Source organism: Lycorma delicatula, chromosome 3 (assembly GCF_047948215.1).
Source record: "Lycorma delicatula isolate Av1 chromosome 3, ASM4794821v1, whole genome shotgun sequence".
Taxonomy (NCBI): domain Eukaryota; kingdom Metazoa; phylum Arthropoda; class Insecta; order Hemiptera; family Fulgoridae; genus Lycorma; species Lycorma delicatula.
In genome coordinates this window covers 161,161,825-161,185,719 of record NC_134457.1, presented here as the reverse complement: position 1 = coordinate 161,185,719, position 23,895 = coordinate 161,161,825, and the positions used below count along the sequence as shown (strand labels likewise).

The following is a 23,895-nucleotide window of genomic DNA, read 5'->3' as shown; positions in this document are numbered from 1 at the left end:
GAAAATCAAGAATCGAAGGAGTCGAATGAGTTGAAAAGAGAAGATTCGTAGACATATAGTATGTACGCATCAGTTGAATCGAACAGCAGTACGAAGAGATGAACTGCTAAACTTGGCTGAAGAAGAGAAAGAGAGCATGCGCATTAGAGTTTACAGCTCTTGTAGTTATGGGAAGGAAAAGAATCGGACGAACGATTCTTTTTTACGATTCTTTCTGAGAATTGAATCGAAAGAGTCGATTCCTGAAAAAGAATCGTTTATCCCACCACTACTTCTTATTACATTAATTAATTTTAGAATTTCACAGCGTTTAAATGCATCTATTGCAATAGATGCAGGAAGTACAATGAATTTGAATTCATATGTACTTCCTGCATCTATTGCCTTCTTCATAAAAAGCGCTTTTCCCTTTACGTCTAATTTTAGAAAGAAAAACAACACTATTTGTTCTAGTTTAAATATGTTTCGCATAATTAATAAAAATGAATGACTATGTTGTATTTTTTCATGAACTGTACATAAGTTGTGCTTAAAAATATTGTTTCTTACGTTTGTGTATTTCTTAAAAATAGTTCGCATGAATATAAAAATAATGTGTGAGTTTGTCGTGTTGTCAGCCATGGAGATACATTTACGATGCACCTGGTCGGTGAATTTATGTGTGGTTGTTTTGTGTGTCGTTTTCTATAACGTCATTCAAAATAGTATTAAAATGTCTGATTTGCTTGACATAGATGGTTCTGTTTTAGAAGGAGTGAGTATTAGAATTATTTTGTTGGTTTAATTTTTAGTGCTATGCTTAAGTTCTGAAGAACCGGTACTGTCTTGTGTTTAGGTTATTTTCAAATTACTATATTGCAATTGTCTTTAATAGCTGTTTTGTTAATTTTTAAAACCATTAACGTTTAATAATCTGTTGTTACTAAATTTTGTATTATTGGAGTTGACTCGGAAAAAATTACTACAAGTTTTGAATTTCATGCCCAAATTGTGTTTTGGTAAAATTAAAAAAAAAATCTAATCATAATATTTAATGAAATATTTCTTGAGATATATTATTGTGTATTGTAGTGAATTCAGCACGATTATAATTTTCTGATTATGTTTTAATTTATTTAAATGCTGAATAAAAAAATCATTTATTGTTGAACATTGGAAATATGTTTCATATCAGTATTATTAAACAATGTGGATAAACGTCTTAAATTCTAAATGTAATCAACTTTCATCAATGGAATGCTGCACATTAATTGGAATCATCTGAAATCTCAGTTAGTTATATTTAAGTATAAGTCATATATTTTATTTAAATATGTATATACAGAGTGATTCAAAGAAACGGGAAATTAAATAACGTTAATGAATAATTTTTTTTAGAAAATTAATTTTATTTAATGTTAGTGTACAAATGTTGCCATTTTAGGATACATACATTGTAGTTTATTTTTTAAAGATACGGGGTTTCTACGTAAACACTCACGAAGTCTCTTCGTTAAATCGTTAATGGCTTGACGTAACATCTCAACTGGAATTTCCGCAATTGCTTCTCGGATCTTTGCCTTCAGTTCTTCCGTTGTAGCAGGTCTACTGTGGAACACTTTGCTTTTAAGGTGATCCCACAAAAAGTAATCGCAAGCTGAGAGATCAGGCGATCTGGGAGGCCATCTAATGTCACCTTTTCGTGAAATGACACGTTGTCCAAACAATTGGCGTACAGCTGCCATCGATATTCGTGCAGTAGGTGACGTTGCTCCGTCTTGTTGAAACCAGGCTGTGTTAAGAATTGGTGGAAATCTCTTTTGGTTTTCCACAACAAAGGTTTCAAGCATGGCTACGTAACGAGCCGACGTCACTGTAATCGCAAGACCGTTGTCATCCTCAAAAAAATAAGGGCCTATAACACCGTAAAATTACATAGCACACCACACGGTCACTTTCTGGCTGTGCAACGGACGCTGGTGTAGCTGCGTAGGATTTTCTTGTGCCCGGTATCTGAAATTTTGCTTGTTAACAAATCCACTGAGGTGGAAATGCGCTTCGTCTGACATCCACAGTTCGTGAACAAACTCTTCGTTATCATTTATCTTCTGAAGCATTACATTACAGAATTGTGCTCGCACAACTGCATCGTTCGGTTTCAGTTCCTGGACGATCTGCAACGTGTATGGATGGTATTGCAAGTCCTTCACTAACATTCTTCGAACACTTGAACTATGCAATTGTAAAGCTACTGAGAGACGACGGATTGACCGATGTGGACTTCGTGTGACAGCATCTTGTAAAGCTTGAACATTCTGTGTTTTACGGACAGTTCGCTCACGGCGTGGAGGTTTCTTTTTCATTGCCGAACCAGTTCCTCAAAATTAGATATCCATGTTTTAATTTCACGTGCTGATGTAACACGGTCGTGCCGTCCCAGATTAAAATGACTGCGAAATTCTCTACGCGCTCCTTCCACACTGTCATTGTTTTTGTAAAACGCTTTGATAGCAAATGCACGTTGCGCACCACTCCAAGGATCCATGACAACTAAATGGCAGGTTAGGTTAGAGAGGCCGGCGCCATTTATCAAGTGGTACCAATCGCACACGGCTACCAACACAACTTTCAAGATTTCCCGTTTCTTTGAATCACCTGTATATATATATTTTTTTGAAAAATTACATTATTAAACCATTATGACAAATTGCATAATTTTTTAAAAATATTTAAAATTTTGCTTTATAGAATACATGGAAGTACAGTTTTTTTTTGGAACTACTTAATAGCGTTTAGATTTCATCAATGGAGCTTGTCTTTAAATGGCCTGGGAGGTTTTAAAAACTGCATTGAACTGAATGTATTATTATATTGTAACATGTCAGCATGATAAATAAGCCTTTTGAAATGCTGGTAATATTTAGTGCTTCTTCACTGTGTTCACCACAGCTGACTGTATAATGAACATCACTATTCTTTGGAAAAGAAAATCTGACTAGTCTCATTTGTATTTCAGATAGTTTAAAAATATTGCAGCCATAAAAAAAGACTGTGATAGAAAGTGTAAAGCAACAGATGAAATTAAAAGCAAAAAGCAAATTAATATTATTATTTAACTTCATTTGTAACTTTATTGTTTTCCTATGAAGGGTAATTTCTGCATTTTAAATATTCTTTACATCTGGTATATTTAGCTTGTAAATGAGTTATGGACATATTGATTTATTTCCGAAATATCTTATTACTGTTTCAGTTAATACCATCTTTTATATTATTGATATACTTCAGTAATGATGAGATAGGGGAAAAATATCAGATCTTTACTAAGTACCTGAATGGCTTCTAATTTAGAAAAGCCAGCACCTTAACTGCTATGCCAAAATGCATATATATGTATATTTATGTATATTCAGTGTCTGAAAAATAATGTTGCAGTTTTAAATTAAACTAAATTTGTTACTGATAGAATTACAAATATATGTGTTTTGTTATATGAAAGTAAAAAGTAACTCAATATGAGCACCATTTACAGCCTTGTGGACATTAATCCACTTCACGCAAGAATCTTTTTCATGGTTGCTGTTATTCTTTGGCGCAGGTGGTCAATGACTGGATTTTTTCTTATACAATGTCTTTTATGTAGCCCAAAAAAAATTAATTGGTTTCAAAACAGGCCCTTGCGGTGGCCAAGGGTGGGAGCTTCTCTTCCTGTCCAATCTTCTTGGAACTTGTTCTTGAGACAGTCCGCACAACTAATGATTTGAAGGAACTCCACCCTGTTGAAAAATTAAGCCTTCCGTATTTCAATCTGCAGAAACACAAAATTCTGTAACTTACGCACGTACGCTATGCCCATAGTAGCTCACTCATGGAAAAACATTGTCAAAAATTCAATTATGCATGATACAAACACACAGTTGCAGATGAATTCCACCAATTCATGTGGATTTTCTGAACCTCCATACTCGACAATTCTGGTGATTCATAACTCTGTGGAAATGAAATGTTGCTTCATTAGAAAATAAAATATGCTGCAGGTAGTTTTCATTAGCACAAATGAAGTCTACATGATTGTTACGAATTTAACTCTTTGAAGCTTATTCTTATGTTTAATTTCATGGAGTAGCTGCAGTTAGTTTATAAGCATGAAGTTTCAGTTGCTTGCAAACAACATCAAGGACAGTTCATTTAGGAATAATTAGCCGACGACTAACACTGCGAATTGAATGTTTTGGACTTCGTTGGAAAGACAGTCAAATTCTTTCTTTGTTTTCGGTATTTGTTATAGGCTTAGCTGATGAGTGGCCTTTCAAAATATTTCCAGTTTAAAAAAAAACTGTTCACATCCCATATGTATGCTTTTATCGCTCAGATTTCTGCAATACTTGCATATAATTTCTTTGTATGACAATCACTAACTTTGTTTCTCTGAACCATTACAAGCACCGTACTTTCTCTTATGGTGACACCATGGAACTGAAGCCCAGGCTCATAATAATTTGGTCTGTGCAACAGTCTAATGCAGGTGCTATCTGTTGGAGAATGTGTAAACTAAAACTTAATTGTTAACAATTCAAGATTACAGATAAAACACTATTTAGTGCTGCAAAACAAAAGCTACATTTGTTCTTGAAACCACAGAGTTCTTTTTCAGACACTTTGTAATATATATATATTTCTCAAAAATAAATCTTTTCAAGACCCATATCACCTCTGTACTAATAAATATGTAATGTAAATCAATTCGATCCACCCAAATACAGAATTAAGGAATAACTTACTCTATTTTGTTGTTTTTTTACAAAAGTACTTACGCGGGATATACATTACATGGATATATATATATATAAAATATGTAAATCAATTCGATTCACCTAAGTACAAAACATAAACACACACGGGCACGCGCGTATGCAAGGTGCTGGAATTTATAAATAATAGTTAATGAGATGTATCTGCTGTTAACATATCCGTGTAGAAAAGTATTATGTGTAGCATTTAAACTAAGATCATCTATTTTCAGCTTTTCTGATGATTAGTAGATTATTAATATTGCTCTGTTTTATTTAGGGGGGTCAGATATTGCGTTTGGCTGCCACTCTTAGTGTCCTTCAACAGATTCCAATACGCGTAAGAAACATTAGAGCTGGAAGAAGTAAGCCAGGATTAAGGCCACAACATCTTAAAGGTTAGTTTTTTTATTGTATTATTTTTACATATTATTATTTAATATTGCATGCAGTCTCAATTAATTTTTTTTTTATATTGCCACATAAGCTCAAAACTTGTGTATGGGATATGAAATGGATTTTTGTAGCATATGAAAATTTTATGCCTAACTGGGATTTGAACCTGGGATCTTTAGATAAAAGACTGAGACACTACCACTCTGCCACACGAATTTATTGTAGCTATTGGTAGTATAGTTTAGAAAATTTATAATTTTTTTTACATGGGATCGGAAGTGAAAGTAGGCATTATATATTTTTTTCTTCTGGTGTTACACAACAGAACTATACAGACTTTTGTCGTCAGATGGCTTTTCTAATGACAATCTAAAAGAATAAATGTAATATAGAAACTTGCAGTTAAGAAAAAATGCCATTTATGATTTTTAGGTGCAGGTTGCTATTATTTAACCTTGGAGGTTAGAATAAGTAATAATTGTGGGTCACTCCATGTTAATTCAACCATACTATCTCAACCACCATCTCAGATTTTGATAAAACTTATCTTGTTTATTTTACCTATACAGGTAATTAACCACACTAAATTTAAACTCTCTATCTCATTTCATTATCATGTTATGGCCATTCAAAGTTTTGAGGTTTTTCACGTGCTAGTCAGATGTCACAAGATAAAAAGTCTGTAAATATAAAATAATTTGACACATGTTATTTTTCATCCAATTGTGAAATTTTCAAGTTTCGCTCTCAAAACTATGAGGATTCTAGAGAAAAATATAACATTCTTCAAAGTGTAACAATTTTGGCAGAAAAAAGTCACATTTTTGTATTTCTAGATTTAAAAAAATGAAAACATGGTTTAGAGTTAAACTCAATATCTCAAGAAGGGAAAGAGATAATCTTAAAATTTTTTTTAAAAATAATTCTTATGAAGTGGGCTGTAATATAAATAAATAATGTTTTTGAGGTTTTCATTCCTTTGCATAGTTTTTTAAACTAAATGTAAACATTTTTAATCTTTGAGCGAAGCATGTAGGGTTCCCCTTGATGCCTTTGGTTGTTATTTGTGTTCTGCAGGAAATAATCTTTGTTATTGTAAAAAATCGTTTTATTTTTGACAACTAGGAATTATATTTAAACACAATTTATAATATTAATTAATTATTACATTATTTTAACAATTTTAATAATAGAATAAAATTTATCATCAAAATTGAAAATAATAAAACATTACACTTTCTTGATGTTTTGGTTGATTACAGTAATGGTGTAAAACTTTCTATATTTAAAATAGAAACTATACAAAATAAAAACCCATAATCAGTAACATACAGAGAAGAATTAAAAGTGAATAGATATGGACGAATTTAACGCTGAAAATCCTATTGACTTATTTTACATAGAAAAATGTTATGCACTTATTGAACTTAAGTCTTATGCACTTATTGAACTTAAGTCTTATGCATTTATGCACTTAAGTCTGAAAACTTACTAGATTTATTTCAGTTAGTATTTCACTTTATGTGGGTCCATTTTCAGTCTAAAGAATTTAAAACCTTTTGACATTACTTTTTGTGTAGAATTCATACACTCTGTTGAGATTCTCAGCAGATTGTTCTTACAATCAAGATGTGTGGAGACTCAACAACTGCAAAGATATGAGGAATTGGCACTGGGTAGGTATCATCTCGAGTTGGCCAGTAAAATGATGGTGATGATCCTGCAGGATGTAAAAACTTAACTGTAACACATCGGCTCCTACTTTACTCACTTCAGTTAATATTCCAAAGTACCAGAGATTGTCATACATGTACACAATATAACGAGAGGAATAAGTCTTCTTCTTTCACACTTGATATCACTTCTTTTCTTAAGTTGTAAGTGAGACTGGGCTTCTCATTACTGTGGTCTTTCTTGCTTCCAAAGTCCCAGAACAATCTTTTGCCCTAAAGTTATGGAAATTTCTTGTTCCTGGGAGTGTTTTTAGGTCTTCAAAGCGTTCTTAAGATTGAATGAATCATATTTACAGAATCTTTGGAAATGAAATGAAAGTTAACTTTTGTGATGTTTAATTTACAAAACTGAAAGAAGTCCTGGAGTTAATATTTTATTCTGAAGAGGCCTTTGGAGACATTCGTTTTGTGTCAATTGTTTTACAGTACCTCCATCCCATCACATTGTATTTTTCTGTGGCTTGTAGCAAAGAATGACCATTGAGCTTTTAACATATCATTTTTATGCAGATTTAACTAATTTAGATTAAACTTGTTCTTGTATTGTACTGCACAACTGTTATAATAGTAAATTTCTGTATTGTTGGGAAAGTTTTCCTTGACAAATTCTGATAGCTTTAATTGTATTTCGTACACCATAAAAACATCATGTATCAAGTCATCTGATGTGATGCAGTGTGATGAAACTATTTTTCACCAACACAACTTCTTAAGTTTATAATAACAGGATGTACTGCAGAAGAGTCCGAAGTCCAGTGGTACCCTTAAGCCTCATCCAGGATAGTAAAAGAGTAATTCTCTACAAAATCGATTGAAATAAGAGCATCATTTGGAGCAGAGGAATCTTTGATGCTTTTAAAAAGTTTTGATTGGCACTTTGCAATCTGTCGGTGTGGAACTAGTTTTTCTAGTTTGGTAGTGAGTTCAACAATAAATTAATCAACTTTTGCAGTATGTGTGATCATTTGTGTCCTGTCTGTTGAAATCCATTGTTTGTATTCAGTTCTGACCTCTTCATCACAGTCATCAAACTTTGTAGAAAGTGTGTTAAATTATCTTTAGAGGGGCAGTTGTCACAGTGTCTGAGCATGCATTCACGATTAGGGTTTTCACATACCAGCAGATTTATGAACTCATTATATCCCTCTTCAAGTTATGCTGCATGAATGAGCAGTATGACATTCTGGTAAATGGTCCAGATGCAGACAGTGGGTTCCTCTGGCACCTGCTAAATAGGTTTTTTTTTCTACTAGAAAGTCTATATCAGCAGCTTTTTGTTCCATTATTGTTTTTTCTTATTTGGTTCCTTCATGTGGTATTTCAACATCAAGAACAATTTCAGTTTTCTTTTTCACATTTTGGTGTAATTTTTCTAATTTCTGTTGTGTTTCGGTTTTATATTTTTCTTTTCATGATTTATTCGGTCCTGTTATAGTACATCATAAGCTATAAATATCGGTGAAATTTATTTATTCCTTCCTTATAAGTCCTATGCTTCATCTCCGAGCCAAATCCTTCCGCCCCCCCGTCCCCCAAATACCGTATTTATTCGAGTACCCCGCACTTTTTTTCTTAGAATTAGAGAGAAAAAATAAGGGTGCGGGGCTTACTTGAAATATACCCTTTAGCCGGGATAATTTATGTAAAGTAAACGTTTTCTTAGAAGTACCTAACGTCAATCACATAAATATAGTTACATAGGCTTTCGTTTATCAATACCGGATGCCGTTTATACAGAATATATCCTTAATTATTAACATCCTGTTCATATTATTGATAGGAACGAAGTTACGGTATTTTTATAAAATCGATTCATTCTGTATAGGCTGCATCCGGTTCTAATGACACTACAGTTACAGTATTAGTTACCCATCGTCGTCTTGTCTATTCGCCATAGTCATTGTACTTTTTGTATGTGTGGACGGTTATGTGCATTTTATCTGTTTAGTTTATCTTGTAAAGTTTAATACGGTGATTTATTTTAATTACGGCATTAAAATGAGTACAAACGGACAGCGTCTACGATCTTTTACAGTAAATGAAAAACTGCCCGTTATAGAAGAGGCTGAAAAAATTGGAAATCGGGCGGCAGGAAGAAAATTTGATGTAGATGAACGCTGCATTCAAAACTGGTGTAAGAAGAAACAACTTCTGGTAAAGTGAAAGACATTTTAAAAAAGGGCATGACAGACCAAGTAATAATTCCAGGCGGATTGACATCTCTATTGCAATCACTAGATGTCTGCATTAATAAACCGTTCAAATCTGCATTAAAACAACTGTGCAGTATATGGATGGCTGATGAAAATTTCTTTCTCACGCCTACAGGAAGAATCAAACTACAGAATAAATCAAATTTATCTCGTAAAAAGACAGCAATTCGCTGCCACGCCTAGGCCGATAGAATGCAAATTTTTAACATATATGATATCAGCATAAAAACTACTTTACGAATCAGCCATTCACTCTCATTTAACAAACAAAAAGTTAAATTTTGTTGACAGTGTAATTATTGTGGTTTTATTTAATTAGTAATAATAATTAGAGTTAAATAATGCAAGATTGTTGCTATTACATTTTAAATTGCCACGCCTAGGCCGCTGAATGCCAGCAAGCACCTGTCCACCATTAAAGCGCTTGGAGCCTTAATCTGGCTGGTATCCAGCCATATTCCTCGGTTAGTTTCCTACAGCAGCGCGGTAGGAGTCTTTTCCCTAAGGTAAACTAATGATGTTGGTTGAACAGTGTATCCTTAAACAGAGACGTGCGATCAGACAAGTTGTCACGTACTACGGCCTGCAGGGCTACGGAAACATTGCGGCGTTCCAACTCGACAGAATTCCAGCACAAGAAAGGAAATGCTGCCTCTACGTCAATAAAAACTGCCAAATCATATTTACAGTCGGCGCCTTCCACCTCGGAAAAAGCATTTAAGATGCAATCCTCGGTGCCAACCCCTTTCATGAAGCCATACTGGCCTCGAATTTGAAGTGAGTTCATATCGATGCTTTCCCAGAGCCGTTCCGCCAGGACTATTTATAGGGGGAAATCAACTGACACGGCATCCTGGGGTGACTGATGTGTGGCTTAACGGCGGCCTGGTCGCCCTGCAGGTGCTCAAATAGAATAAGGGAGACAGGAAAGAAAGGAGACATTGGTATTGTGGAAACTTTCTTTTCCATTTATATACTAGGATTTAATTTCTCTTTATTTTAAGATCGGGGCCCTTTACACCCAGTAAGTGTTTTTTTTAGTGTTTTGTTGTTAAATTTCTGTAAATGTTTTGTGTTTTTAAATACAATGAACGGGCCTTTTACACCCTTACATATGACGACCCTGATTGTGATATAAATCCCTTTTAAGAATCTGACAAGGGTTAATGACCATAGAAGTCGATGCCCGTATAACAAAAAAAATATATATATATATATTGCCCCGAAAAAATCCAACACTTATGTCAGCCAACGGGGAAATTGTCTTCCTCAGGAACTCTGTTTGGCATACAGGATTGGCGGTCCCGAGCTATCCGAGCTGGTTGCGATTATGCTTCTCGGTTTCGCTGTTTGAACCGGGGGTACTACATGCGATCCCTGGGATGTTGGTATCGTGGGTCAGGCAGTACCTGACTCACCGACCCGGGTTAAATTTGTGGGAGGAGGCTGACTGGGGTAACCCAGGCAGGATCATTGATCCGGGGCACGCCCAACCGTCGCTCAGCCCGCACCTTGTGACATATTGACTGACGACTTATAAGACCATAGAAACAACAACTTCCGAGGGTCCAGGTAAAAACCCTCGTTCTGTAGAACATCTTTCTTCGGTAGCAAAGAGGAGGAAAAGCGTTGAGTTTAGTGATAAGGAAGAGTTCATAGTACTTGAAAGGAGGGATTGTGAACCATGCTTCAACCTAAGAGTGGAGGACCTATTCTTAAGTACTTATTAATAAAGAAAAAGAATGGTGACTCACTAATATTAGCCCCTTCGTGATAGCTCGTGGCTTCACCGTAGCAGCTGGAGGATCGCTTAAAGATACAAGGAAAACTGCGACGGGATTACTTGTTGAAACTATTAACGACTTACAGTCGTTTCAATTATTAAAAGGAAAGAAGATTTGACATATCGACGTTGATATTGTACTACACAGTATTCTAATTACCTCTGAAGGAGTTGTGTGCAGAGATTTGCTTAACTGCGCAGCGGATGAATTTATTGAAGTACTTTAGGGACAGGGAATCATTGCATGTCGACGGCTAAATAGTCGATGAAACGGAGAAGTTTTACCCTGCACGTCACACGTGTTGACACATAACAGACCTAAATGTTCGACCTCGACTGGACTAAATCAAGTACTTCAGAACTGGACGACTGACAAAGACGAAAAAAAGACCCGGCCTGCGCCGTGGGAAACCGGGAACAAGATAGTTGGATCTGCCCTCCCCACTGCCAAGAGTTACAGCATACAGACGCAAAAGATCTAAAACCGACTGGCTGACCTGCCATGCTGGACTTACAGCTGGTATGCGGGGAGGTCCGTTAGAGTCGGGGAGACACCCCCTTGGGCGAGTATTAGTTACTTAAGTACGGATACTCTCCGGGGGGGGGGGAAACCTAAATGTCCGGAGAAAATAAAGGCAGGATTTCATAGGCTTGATGTGCGTCCGTTCATCCCAACACCACTGTGGTGTTTCGGATGTCAAAAATTCGGACACACTGCCGCGAGATGCACGAGGAAACAGATTTGTACGTGTGGAAATCTTTTGATGATTTGTGCAGGGACTCGCTGATTTGTGTAAACTGTAATTTAAAACCCACCAATTGCCCTATTAGTTATATATAGCTTTTTATTAAAAGTTTTACTTTTTACAAACGGCGTCTTTAGGGACGCAAGGTCAATAACCACCACTGGATCTACATCCTCGATTTCCAAACATAAATCTTTACAATATACCACATACTTATAGGCCTCAGCCGGCCACCTCCTGAGCAACAATTCAGTCAACTATTCCTCACTAAGATCTCTTTTTAACATTTTTTGCACAACTCCTCACGCTCTTCCTGAGAATCAGTCTGCGCAGCTATCTCAGTTGTGTTTTTCTCAACGGATCTTTTCTTTAACAATGCCGCACGAAGCTGTACAAACGTTTCTCAACCTGTTTCACCTCCTTCTTAGTATTTTTATCTGTATTACCATTTGGCGTAGTAGCAAACTCTTCTAGTTCGGTAATTAACTTAACTAGTTCTCGTTCAGGTTCTCTGCTTTTTGTACTTGGGGGTCTTGTCGCTTTCTGACTTCACGCCCTCCTCGTTCTTCTCTTTTTTCAGCAGTATTCACCGACTCCATGCTAGTAGATGGCATCATCAACCTCTGAGATTCTTCCTCTGGACTCATTATTTCTTGTTCTCCCTTCATGGGCGATCTTCCTAACGCCTTACTGGGCTTGAAAGGATCAGATCGTTGATCCATTCCTTTTTGTCTGTATCTCAACAAAGAGACATTCCAAATCTGATATCAGGATCGAGTTCAGGGTCTAAAATCCAGTAATTTGATACCCTACTTGCCTATGTGAAGGGGTCCTTTTTTAAAAACTATTATCTTTTTTCGGATTTTACCTAAGATTTTAAATTGATAAGGTTTCTATACAGACAACCGAACAAACACATCGAATATAACTCTTGATATAAAACTACCCTAATTTTACTACGTGATTATTTTAATAACTTTTTTTATACATTTTCGAGTTATTTATTCAAAAAACTATTAATTGTATGATTTATGATTATAGTATTTATAAAAACTATACCACCTTAACGTTTACATTAATTTTTTAATTTTGTTATCGATTACTAAAACCCCTATGTATTTTGTAATCACCCATCTTACCGAGATATATAATAAAAAACAATATTGTTAAATATAATACAATCCAAAATTTAAAATAAAAATTTCTGTGCAAAACAAATTATTATTTCTACAAAAAGCATTCATTGAGATGAATCTTATTTTTGTGTTAATGTCTAAAAAATAATATATAATTATTGTAGCATAATATTACTACTATTTAGTTTACGATACTTTAATTTGGTGATTAATAATTTTTTTTTTATTTTATTAATAAATCTTAATTTTTTTATTTAGTTGTTTTCATGGAAAAAGAATAAATGCTATTATAAAATTTTTTATTAAAAATGTAATAGGTTTTAATATTTTAAAAACGTTTTGATTCCAACTGTCAGTAAATAAATAAAATACTTAATAATCATTAGTTATTATATAATTATCTTAAAATATAATAATTACATTATAATTATTTAAATCTTAATTTAATAAATTAAAAACAATTGTTAAAAAACCCGGCCAGTGAGTAGTATAATAATTAGGTTTATTCTTCTTTTCTATATACACTTTAGTAAAGTAGTATTTATAAACAAATTTACAACTATATATATATTTTTTCTAATTTTGCAGAAAATTCTCGTTTTCAAATGAAAATTTTTTGATAACCTCAAACTTGGAAACCAAATTTTTTGATAAAATAAAAGAACAAAACGAAATTCTAAGGAAAAACAACAAAATCGATAAGTCAATATTAAGCAGTACTGATAAAAAATACTTCTTGAAAAAATTTTTTTCCAGAAAGAAAGAATAAATAAACAACAAAAACAACCTCGTTGACATGGATGTGTCTGGGTAGGAGCCAAGATATATTCATATTAATACCATTGAAGATACAAAAAATAAAAGAAAACCAGAAATGACTTTATTTAATCAAATGCTACAGGAATATAATTACAAAATAGAAAATAAAACGAATAATGATGATTTACTCAAACTTTTGACAAAAACTGTAGCAGATCTACATAAAAAGAAAAATAATGACAATGACAATGAAATTTTTTAATGAAAACTTTTCTTTTTCACCCCTGATTTTTAAAAACAAGCCAGACGTTTAAAAATATAAAAAATGTTTAAGCCCAAACCATTCCATTTCAGCTCAGATAAGGCGAGTACTGTACAGTCAATTACAATCCAATCCCATTTATCCCAGAAAATACAAACCCAGTTCTATATTCAAGTTCAGTTTCATTCTGACGAGGTTGGGTTAGGTTAGGTCAACGTTTAGGGTGTCCACCCCAGTCCAGTCCAGTACATTCGCTGTTCAGTCCATTATATTCCACTCATTTCAATTTGATTCCAGCCCAGTCTATTCCATTCCATCTCAGTTCAGACGTGTTCAGTTAACGTGACTCCAGTCAAAACAAAAACAAACCAGTCATTCCAGTCCTGTACAGTACAGCCCAGTTCAATCCAATTTAGTCCAGTAAAGGCAAACCCAGTTCTGAATTCAAATCCCCCTTATAGATAGGAATGCTTCGTCAGCGGTTCCTGGAAGGATGGTAGCCAGGGGTGGCGGTTTAGTCGGTGCGGGTTTACATACGCATATTAATAACATCTTGCAGCACCTGTTAGCGAGCCCGACAAAAAAAAAAAAAAAAAAAAAGTTTTGGGTTAGGTTGTTAATTCTAATAAAGTTCATCCCAATCTTGTCCAGTCCTGTTCAATTTAGTGAATCAAGTTTAGCAAATCATGTCCAACCCAGTCTACTCTTGTCTCGTTCAATCCAGTCTGTCGAAACGAGACCAGTCTAGTCCGAATCGGGTAGTTTTGGGGTAGATTCAGTTAAAGAAAGGAGAATTCGGTTCACGTGAGTCAATAACAGTTCAGGCGAGTCTAGTCCATTTCAATTCCAATCTAGGTGAGCTCAGTCCAATCCAGTTTGTAGAAATAGAGAAAACAAACAAAAATTTCAATCCTTCCACTAATTCATATCCTGATATAGAAACAAATTAACCATTATCCACAACGAATGTATTGAATTAGTTTTTTGAAGCTAGTATTTACAATTCCATTCCCCAATTATGCATCCACAATTATACAATCTATTTGAAATTGAATAATAAACATTTTTATTTAAGATATGTATTATATTCTAAGAATTTCCCCTCCCCCACTATATTCAACCATTTTGGATGGTTGTCAACCAACCATTTTATAGTTATCAGGCTAACTACAGTAGGTGAGTGGGGGGATGGAGACCAATGGAGCGAAGAAGATTTATGAATGGTCACTTACTCGAAATATATGAATCGTGAACTATCTAGGAGATGGGGATTCAAAAGCTTTGTCATTTGTAGAGGAAATGAAACTGTATGGAGATGATTGCCAAATAATGAAGTTGGAATGCATAGGCCACGAGCAAAAAAGAATGGGAAAGCATGTTAAAAATCTGAAATTAAGGTACAGAGAGATGAAATTAAGTGATTGTAGTTCTTTGCGTGGACATAATAGGCTGACAGACACAGCCATAATTAATATTCAGAATTATTATGGCTTAGCCATTAGGAGAAATACTGAAAGTTGGTATTCAGTGTATAAAGCAGTGAAGGCTGAGATTTTCTATTTCAGTTCAACTGATATAAAACCTCAACATGGACTATGTCCTCTTGGTGCCGATAGGTGCTGTAAGTTTCAAAAAGCCAAGGCATAAGGTAAATCATATAATCAATCAAAGCACTTTCATTTACCTATTGTTGTCATGAGCGAAATAAAAGGATTTTTTAGAAACCTATTAGCTAAAGATCTTTCAGTAAGGTGCGTAAAAAGTAAAATACAGAACCATAATGAATCACTCAACAGCGTAATTTGAGCACGACGACAAAAAACAGTATTCGTTGGGTTCCAAACAGAGTTCAGCTTGGTGTACATTAAGTGTACATCCTTCTTCTAGCATTTGTAATAATACTATTTTCCTAATCAAAATGTTGTTTTTAAACTTACATATAACTGAAATATTATTATTTAACTGAGCTCTAGATTAAAAGAATAAGCTTGATTCAAAATTCTAGCTGTAATTAAAAAATGAAAAAGTAAAATGAGTTATTAACAAATAATGAGTTTAGATAAAGAATCTCTTTTACTTTTTTTATGGCGTTGGATGAAAATATAGAACAGCATTTACTGGGAATCTGATAAAAAGAAAAAAGAGATACGTTCTTTGACATAAATGATGTAGACCATCCTCTTCTTTTACAGGTCAAAGGTTGAAGTACTATCCAGATTGGCATTACAGAACCTTTATCTTTCATAAACGTTAAATTCAAAACCCAATTGTATGGGTTTCTCAACGACTTCCAGACACTTATGAACAAAAACTATTACATTTTCACAAATACATAATAAATCTTAGAAAAGATAAAGGCTATTTGCCTTCTCAAATACTAAACGCTGATCAGACCCCTGTGTATTTTGAAATGCTATTTGACAAAACCGTAAACAAAAAAGGTGAAAAAAAGTGTTACGATTCGCACAGGTGGTAATGAAAAACAAAGGTGTAGTGTTATGTTTTGTATTACTTCTGATAGATCAAAATTACCTCCGTACGTTCTTTTTAAAAGAAAAACTCTTCCTACTGTACAGGTAAATGGAGTTATTATCAGAGCACTGGAATTAGGTTGGATGGACAAAATCTTAATTTTAGATTGGATCAGGTGTGTATGGCAAAAGCGATCAGGAGATTTACTCAATAAAAAAAATACCGGTATGCTATAATGGATAGTTATCGGGGGCATACGACTGATAAAGTGAAAGACATTTTAAAAAAGGGTATGACAGACCAAGTAATAATTCCAGGCAGATTGACATCTCTATTGCAATCACAGGATGTCAGCATTAATAAACCGTTCAAATCTGCATTAAAACAACTGTACAGTAAATGGATGGCTGATGAAAATTTCTTTCTCAGCCTACAGGAAGAATTCAAACGCCCATATTTTAACCAAACAGATGCTTGGGAAGGTATTTCCACAGAATTAGTAAGGAAAAAAGTTTTAAAAAATACGGAATATCTAATGAACTTGATGGTATTGAAGACGATCACCTTTGGCAGAGCGACAAGGAGACTACCGGTAACTGTTCTACAGACATTGACAGTGACAAAATGATTAATTAAAAATAAAATCCTATATTAAAAAGTGTATTGAAATGATACTTTGTTTTCATTTTACTGGCCTACTGATTCTGACCTAACCTAGTACCTACGGTAATTAATTATTAATGTAATATTAATTTTGTAATTTAAATGAACTAATTAAATGCTTTACTTTCTCAATATTTTCGTATTTACGTATTTTTTTATAATGTCTGTTGCACTTTAAAATACCAGTATATACTCTATTATTTATTTTAGATTTTCGGTCTGGAAAATCGAGGTGCCCCACGGTCTGGGGCTTATTCGTGGGCGGGGGTACTCGAATAAATACTGTATACCTTTTGGGGTATCGTGAATGCAGAACGAGGAAAAATTTTACCAATTCTGTGAAATTGGTAACATTTTTCTAGTCTAACCTACCACAGTGGAGAAAACCTCTGGGAAAGCGACGGAGATTGCTGTGGAGCCTATGATTTTGTGGCAAGCGATAATAGAAGTGATACCTATACAGCAGACTATCACTGGCAGTGCTACAGAGGATTTACATGTAGATGGTCTTTCCCTAGACCCGCCTTGGACTGCAGAAAAGGGACCAAATGGCTGAAGTCAACAGACTTCTAAGGAAGAGGAGGATATTCCTTTAGAATTAGAGGAATTAGTCTGGAGATTTGAGAGACTTGCTAAAGGTAAAAAAAATATGGACAAGAATGTCAAGAGGAGTATTCATGAAGTGGAGGCAGACTGCACGCAGTATTGCACTCAAAGACTGGAGGGGAATGGTCAGGAATTTTGCATTCTGCATTGGTGAGAGATCAACATCAGAAGTTGCCACCCAAACGATGGTTGTCACTGGCTGTCTGATTGCAGACGCATTAGATAATGGGTGCCTGTTTCACAGGTGGCAGAATTGATCAAGAGAAATTGGCCGAAAAAGGTATTCCAAAATACATATGTTTGAGTATCAGATAGAGGTGATCGGGCCATTAATATGATTGTGATCATCAGTATGCATAAGACGAAGGAGGGCAGGGTGCTGCAGACGCTAGCCACCAGGCACCTGCAGATAGGATGGCTCTTAAACAAGCCTGGCATTAAAGCAGGGACTATGATTTCAACCACAGTCAAGGCCAGGCTGATTAGTAGCAGTGGTGGTGAGGATCTGCCGATCACCAATATCTTCCATGCGGCCTAGGTGGATTCAGATGATGCCGTCAACTTGGGCAGATTCTGGTTGATGTGTTTGAAAAGATTAGGATCAGTAGTGGTGGTAATGTAGGGCTGCTGCAGGTAGAAGTTTATGGTCAGGACACAACCATGTATGTACAGAAATTATTGGAGTGTGAGGGGAGGAGGACTGGATGCAGGCACCACCTTATTGTGCCTACAGGTTGACTTCCTCCTGCACAGATTGGCAGTGAGCCGGCACCGCAGACACATAAGATGTAGACAGTAATGTCAAGTCGGGGTCATTATCTGCAGACCTGCTCAAGACAGTTAGATCTGAGGTGATGGTACCAGAGGCAGCTGAAATTCGGTCTATCAGGAAGGCTGGGGACCAATTGGAAATCAGGGTAAAAGAAAAAAAGGATGCCTCGGGAGCCTTTAGGCAGGCAATTTCCCTTGTCATAAATGAGAGTAGTGTTCATCCAAAAACAAGACTACATATTAGAGACCTGGAGAAAGCCATATTGCCAGATGAGATTGTACAGGGGCTGGCACTGGTCTCTGGACAGGAGTTACCAGGTGACTTGAAAGTGCCGGTCAGGTCGGGCTATGGTGAAACAGGTGTGGCTGTTTGTTTGTTAGCTTCCAACGCTATGCACCGATGCTGTTGCACAGAAGGATGCAGTTTAGTTTGGTATCCTGCAGTGTAGACCCACCACAGCGATGCTTACACTATCTCAAGACGGGTCATGTAGTGCGGTTTTGCATGGGTGAAAACATAGTGGAGGTTGGGGGGGGGGGCTTGCCTCAAATGTGAGGCAAAAGGCTATCGGGTGGATAACTGCATGTTGAAGCCTAGTTACTTGACATGTAATGCAGAGGGGCATCGCACTGATGGAGCATCATCGCCTGAAGAGGCAAACAAAGAAACTCAGCCCTCGTTAAGGAGAGCAACAGACTGAGCCGGGGGAGGACTGGGCAGTCCTTGACTCTATGAAAATTGTACAATTTAACATGAACCATTCTAGGTTGGCACGGGATATGCTGACTGTTCACGTATTGAGGGTAGGTGCGGACATAGAATTCGTCTCTCAGCCGTATGATCCTTGTCTGGGCCTGGACTGGATTGTTTTGGAGGATGGTGGGGCGGTACTCTGGTCATGTGCATCTCTGCTAATGCACGATGTTCATAGAGGCGATGGTTTTGTTAAGACGAGAATAGGTGGAGTGTATTACTATTCTTGCTACCTCTCGCCCAACATTCAGATAGAGAGCTACAAGGAAATCCTGATAAACATCTCCAGCACTTGTAACCAGTGATTTTAATGTGCTTGGGTAACAGCCTGGGGCTTCCCAAGAACGAACGCATGATATACTAGTTATGGATGTAGTTGCAGCAGTTGATGTGATCTGCCGTAATGAAGGAGATGTTTATATCTGTAGGAGAGGCATATCAGGGCCCATTGTGGACTTAACATTTGCCATGCCTGAGGTGGCTGTAAAGATTACGGACTGGCAGGTCTCCAAGGAGTACATGGGCAGTGATCACCAACCAATTCTGATGACAATTTCGGATAACGGCCAGGAAAGAGGTGTTTCTCTTGCGTTCATGGGCCGGAGTGTTAAGTATTTTAACCCAACTACTTTAGCTGAGGTCCTCGACTTTCCTGGTATACATGATGCAAACACGGTGGAAGAAAAGGTTTATTGCCTTGCACTAAACGAAGCCTGCGTGGGTTTACCATGGAAATGTAGCAGACCGGGACACCCCACAACTTATTGGTGGACTATGGACATTGCCAGAAGGTGTATGGAATGACATAAAGCCAGGAGGCGGACGACTCTGGCGTACCCTGTTAGATCTATATACGCAATTCATTATAGGGAGTGCAGGAAGGAGTTTGCTGGACTCATTATGAGTCTAAACAAAGAGCCTGGAAGCAGCTCATTTTGAAGGTAGAAGATGATCTGTGGGGGAGACCATATAAAATCTTAGTTTGAAGGACCTAAGCTGTGGGTATTCTGTTTTGGTGCTTGATGGCGTGCTTGTTGCTTTGGAGAACATCATAACCATATTGGTAAGTTCTGTTTTGCGTCCTTTTGTTCGGTGTACTTGTCTGTAAGTTGTGCGATGAGTGTGTGTGTGCGCACGAGCGCTGATTGGCCGTGTGTGCTGATGGTGTTTTATTGTGACTGGTGGGTTGCTGTGTTGTGTTCTTCTTGATGACCTGTACTGTGTGATGTGTGTGTGTTGATGGCTGTTGTGATAATTTGGGGTGTGTTGGAGCTATTGTACATGTTTTGTTGTGCCTATTTGTGGGCATTATGCCTTCAGTTGCCTTGTGTGTTGCTGTGATACGTTGTTCATGGGATGTGTGCGTGTTTGTTGCTACTTTATTGTTAGTGGTGTCTGATTGTGTGTGTGTGGGCGTTTACGCCCCTCCTGAAGTAATACCACATTAGTGGTTTCCGGGAGGGAAGGTATTTGTTGAGAGCCAGACTAAGGAATTATTTCTGAAAGAGGGCAGCAGTTCTTTCAGTAGTTATTAAGGGCGTAGATCAGGAGGACTTAAACGGGGCCATATCAACATCACTCAATCTTTTGAGTACTGCACAGCTGAAAGCAATGGAAAACTACAGCTGATTTTTTTTCTAAGAAAATGTAACTCAGCATTTTCATGTACAAAGATGGAGCCTTCCTTGGTAAAATATTCCAGAGTTAAACCAGTCCCCCATTCTAGGATCTCCAGGTGGGGACTGTTAACGAAGGGTTCACAAAAAATTTTTAAAGTAGTATTCTACGAGTTGGAGCGTGGAATGTTAAAAAAGGTTGGTAGGTTGGAAAATATAAAGAGGTAAATGGGTAGGTTAAATGTAGTTGTAGTAAGAATTAGTAAGGTTTGGTAGGAAGAGGAAAACTACTTTTGGTCAGGTGATTTTAGAATAATTAACTGAGCTTCAAATAAATTGCAGGCAGGAGTAGGTTTCGTAATGAACAACAAGATAGGGAATTGAGTAGAGTATTTCTAAATGCATAGCGATAGAATCGTTGTAATAAGGATAAAATCAAAACCTAAGCCGACAACAATTGTTAATGTCTGTGTGTCTACAAATATTAATGATGATGATAAGGTAGAGTGTGTGTATGAACAAAATGAAGCAATTAAACACATAAAAGGGGAAGAAAATTTATTAATAGTTGGAGATTGGAATGCAAGCATTGGAAAAGGCAAGGAAGGGTGAATGTGGACTGGGGAAAAGGAATGAAAGAGGGGACTGACTTATAGAGTTTTGCACAAAACATAATTTAGTAATTGCCAACACCCAGTTTTAAAAATTATAATAGAAGAATATACACATGGAAAAAGCCAGGTGATATTGCAAGGTATCAGATATTTTATTATATCATGGTTAAACAAAGATTTAGAAATCAACTCGTTGACTGCAAAGCTTATCCTGGATCAGAAGTTGATAGTGACCATAATTTAGTGATAGGGAAATGTAAATTGGAGTTTAAAAACCTGAAGAAAAGGTGTCAGATGAATCTGTAGAATTTAGAGAAGCTTGAGGAACAGGAGGTAAAGAAGATTTGTAACAATTGCAAGAGGTCTGAGTAAAAAAGATAAGGTAGAAAATGTAGAAGAACAATGGGATAATGTTAAAAAGGAAATTCTTAAATCAGCAGAGGTGATCTTAGGTGGAACATAGAGAATTGGTAGAAAACCTTGGATAACAGAGGATGTATTGCAGCTGATGGATGAACGTAGAAAATATAAGAATGCTAATGATGAAGAAAGTAAAAGGAACTATCGACAATTAAGAAGTACTATAATTAGGAAGTGCAAACTACCAAAAGAAGAATGGATTAAAGAAAAGTATTCAGAAGTGAAAAGAGAAAAGATCATTGGAAAATAGACAGACCATTTAGGAAAGTTAAGGAAATTTTGTGGTACATAAATTAAAATCTAATAATGTGTTAAACAAAGATGGTACACCGATTTGTAATATGAAAGGAAAGGTGTCAATAGATGGGTGGAATATATTGAAGAGTTATACAGAGGAAATGAATTAGAAAATGGTGTTGTAGAGGAAGAAGAGGATTAAAGGTGAGAAACAATACGGAAATCTAAATATAAGAGAACATTAAAAGATTTGAATGCCAGAAAGGCTCCTGGAGTAGACAGAATACCTGCAGAATCACTGCACAGTGCAGGTAAGAAGCGATAGGTAGATTATACAAACTGGTGTGTAATATTTACAAAAAAGGGGAAGTTCTGTCAGACTTCAAAAAAAGCATTATAGTCATGATAACAAAGAAAGCAGGAGCAAATAAATGTGAAGAATACAGAAAAATTAGCTTAACTAGTCAGCATCAAAAATCGTAATTAGAATTCTGTACAGAAGAATTGAGAGGAGAGTGGAAGAAGTGTCAGGAAAAGACCAATTTTGTTTCAGGAAAAGTATAGGGACAAGGGAAGCAATTTTAGTGCTCAGATTAATAGTAGAAGAAAGATTAAAGAAAAAACAAACCAATATACTTGGCATTTATTGACCCAGAAAAGGAATTCGACAATGTAGACTGGAATAAAATGTTCAGTGTTTTAAAATCAATTAGGGTTCAAATACAGAGATAGAAGAACAATTTCTAACATTTACGGGAACCAAACAAAAACAGTAATAATTGAAGAACGTAAGAAAGAAGCCGTAATAAAAAAGGAAGTCCAACAAGGATGTTCCCTGTTCCTGTTACTTTTTAATCTTTATATAGAACTAGCAGTTAATGGTGTTAAAGAATAATTTAGATCTGGAGTAACAGTACAAGGTGAAAAGCTAAAGTTACTATGATTTGCTGATGATATAGTAATTCTAGCTGAGAGTGAAAAAGATTTAGAAGAAACAATGAACGGTATGGGCGTATTCCTCCACAAGAACTTTTCACATGAAAATAAACGAGAACAAAACAAAAGTAATTAAATGTTGTAGAATTAATGTAGATGGACTACTGAATATAAAAATAGGAAGAAAAAAATAAAATGCCGAAAAGCACAGGTGAAATGAGCCTTCACTCAGAAATACAATTTATTTATATCTATGTATATGTTTAGAGTATAGCTTTATATTGAAGTGAAACTTGGATGATCAGAGAACCTGAGAAGAAAAGATTAGAAGCTTTTGAAATGCGGTACTATAGGAGATTGATAAAAATCAGATGGGTTGATAAAGTGACAAATGAAGAGGTGTTGTGGCAAATTGATGAAGAAAGAAGCATTTGGAAAAGTATAATTAAAAGAACAGACAGACTACAGGCCATATATTAAGGCATCCTGTAATAGTTGCGCTATTATTGGAGGGACAGGTAGAAGGGAAAAATTCAGTAGGCAGGCAATGTTTGGAATATGTAAATCAAATTGTTAGGGGTGTAGGATGTAGGGGGTATACCAAAACTTTGAGGCTACTGGCACTAGATAGGGAATCTTGGAGAGCTGCATCAAATCAGTCCTGACTGAAGACAAAAAAAAAAATGATGAAGGCAAACTGCAGTAAGACAATGAACTTCAGTTCTGAGCTTAAGTATATTGAGTTCTTCCTCAGACAATTCACTTGCATTTTCTATTGCTTTTTGGGTGACATAACTAGATTTGTGACATTCTGTCTGTATTATATTATATATCCCTACACTGCACCTATTTTCCATTTTGAATTTAAGTCAAAAGCTAGTTAAAATTTCTTATACCTGGTAATTTAATACAAATGTTCTAGCAGATATCCTTTAGTTATTATTGTGTATTTCTTTTAAAATGAGTAGCTTAGTTTCAAAATCAGCCACATCCAAAAATTTTTGATATT

The 23,895-nt window shown here is 35.8% G+C and overlaps 1 protein-coding gene across 1 annotated transcript in view; it reads left to right on the top strand.

Moving 5' to 3' along the window:
* The first annotated feature begins 513 nt into the window (after window positions 1-513).
* Window positions 514-23,895, top strand: part of Rtca (RNA 3'-terminal phosphate cyclase) — a 57,928-nt gene continuing 34,546 nt past the window's right edge. The window contains exons 1-2 of the mRNA XM_075360907.1: window positions 514-754; window positions 5,050-5,167. Of these exons, the coding sequence (XP_075217022.1) occupies window positions 578-754; window positions 5,050-5,167 (295 nt within the window). The 5' untranslated portion in view covers window positions 514-577. The remainder of the gene's footprint in view (window positions 755-5,049; window positions 5,168-23,895) is intronic.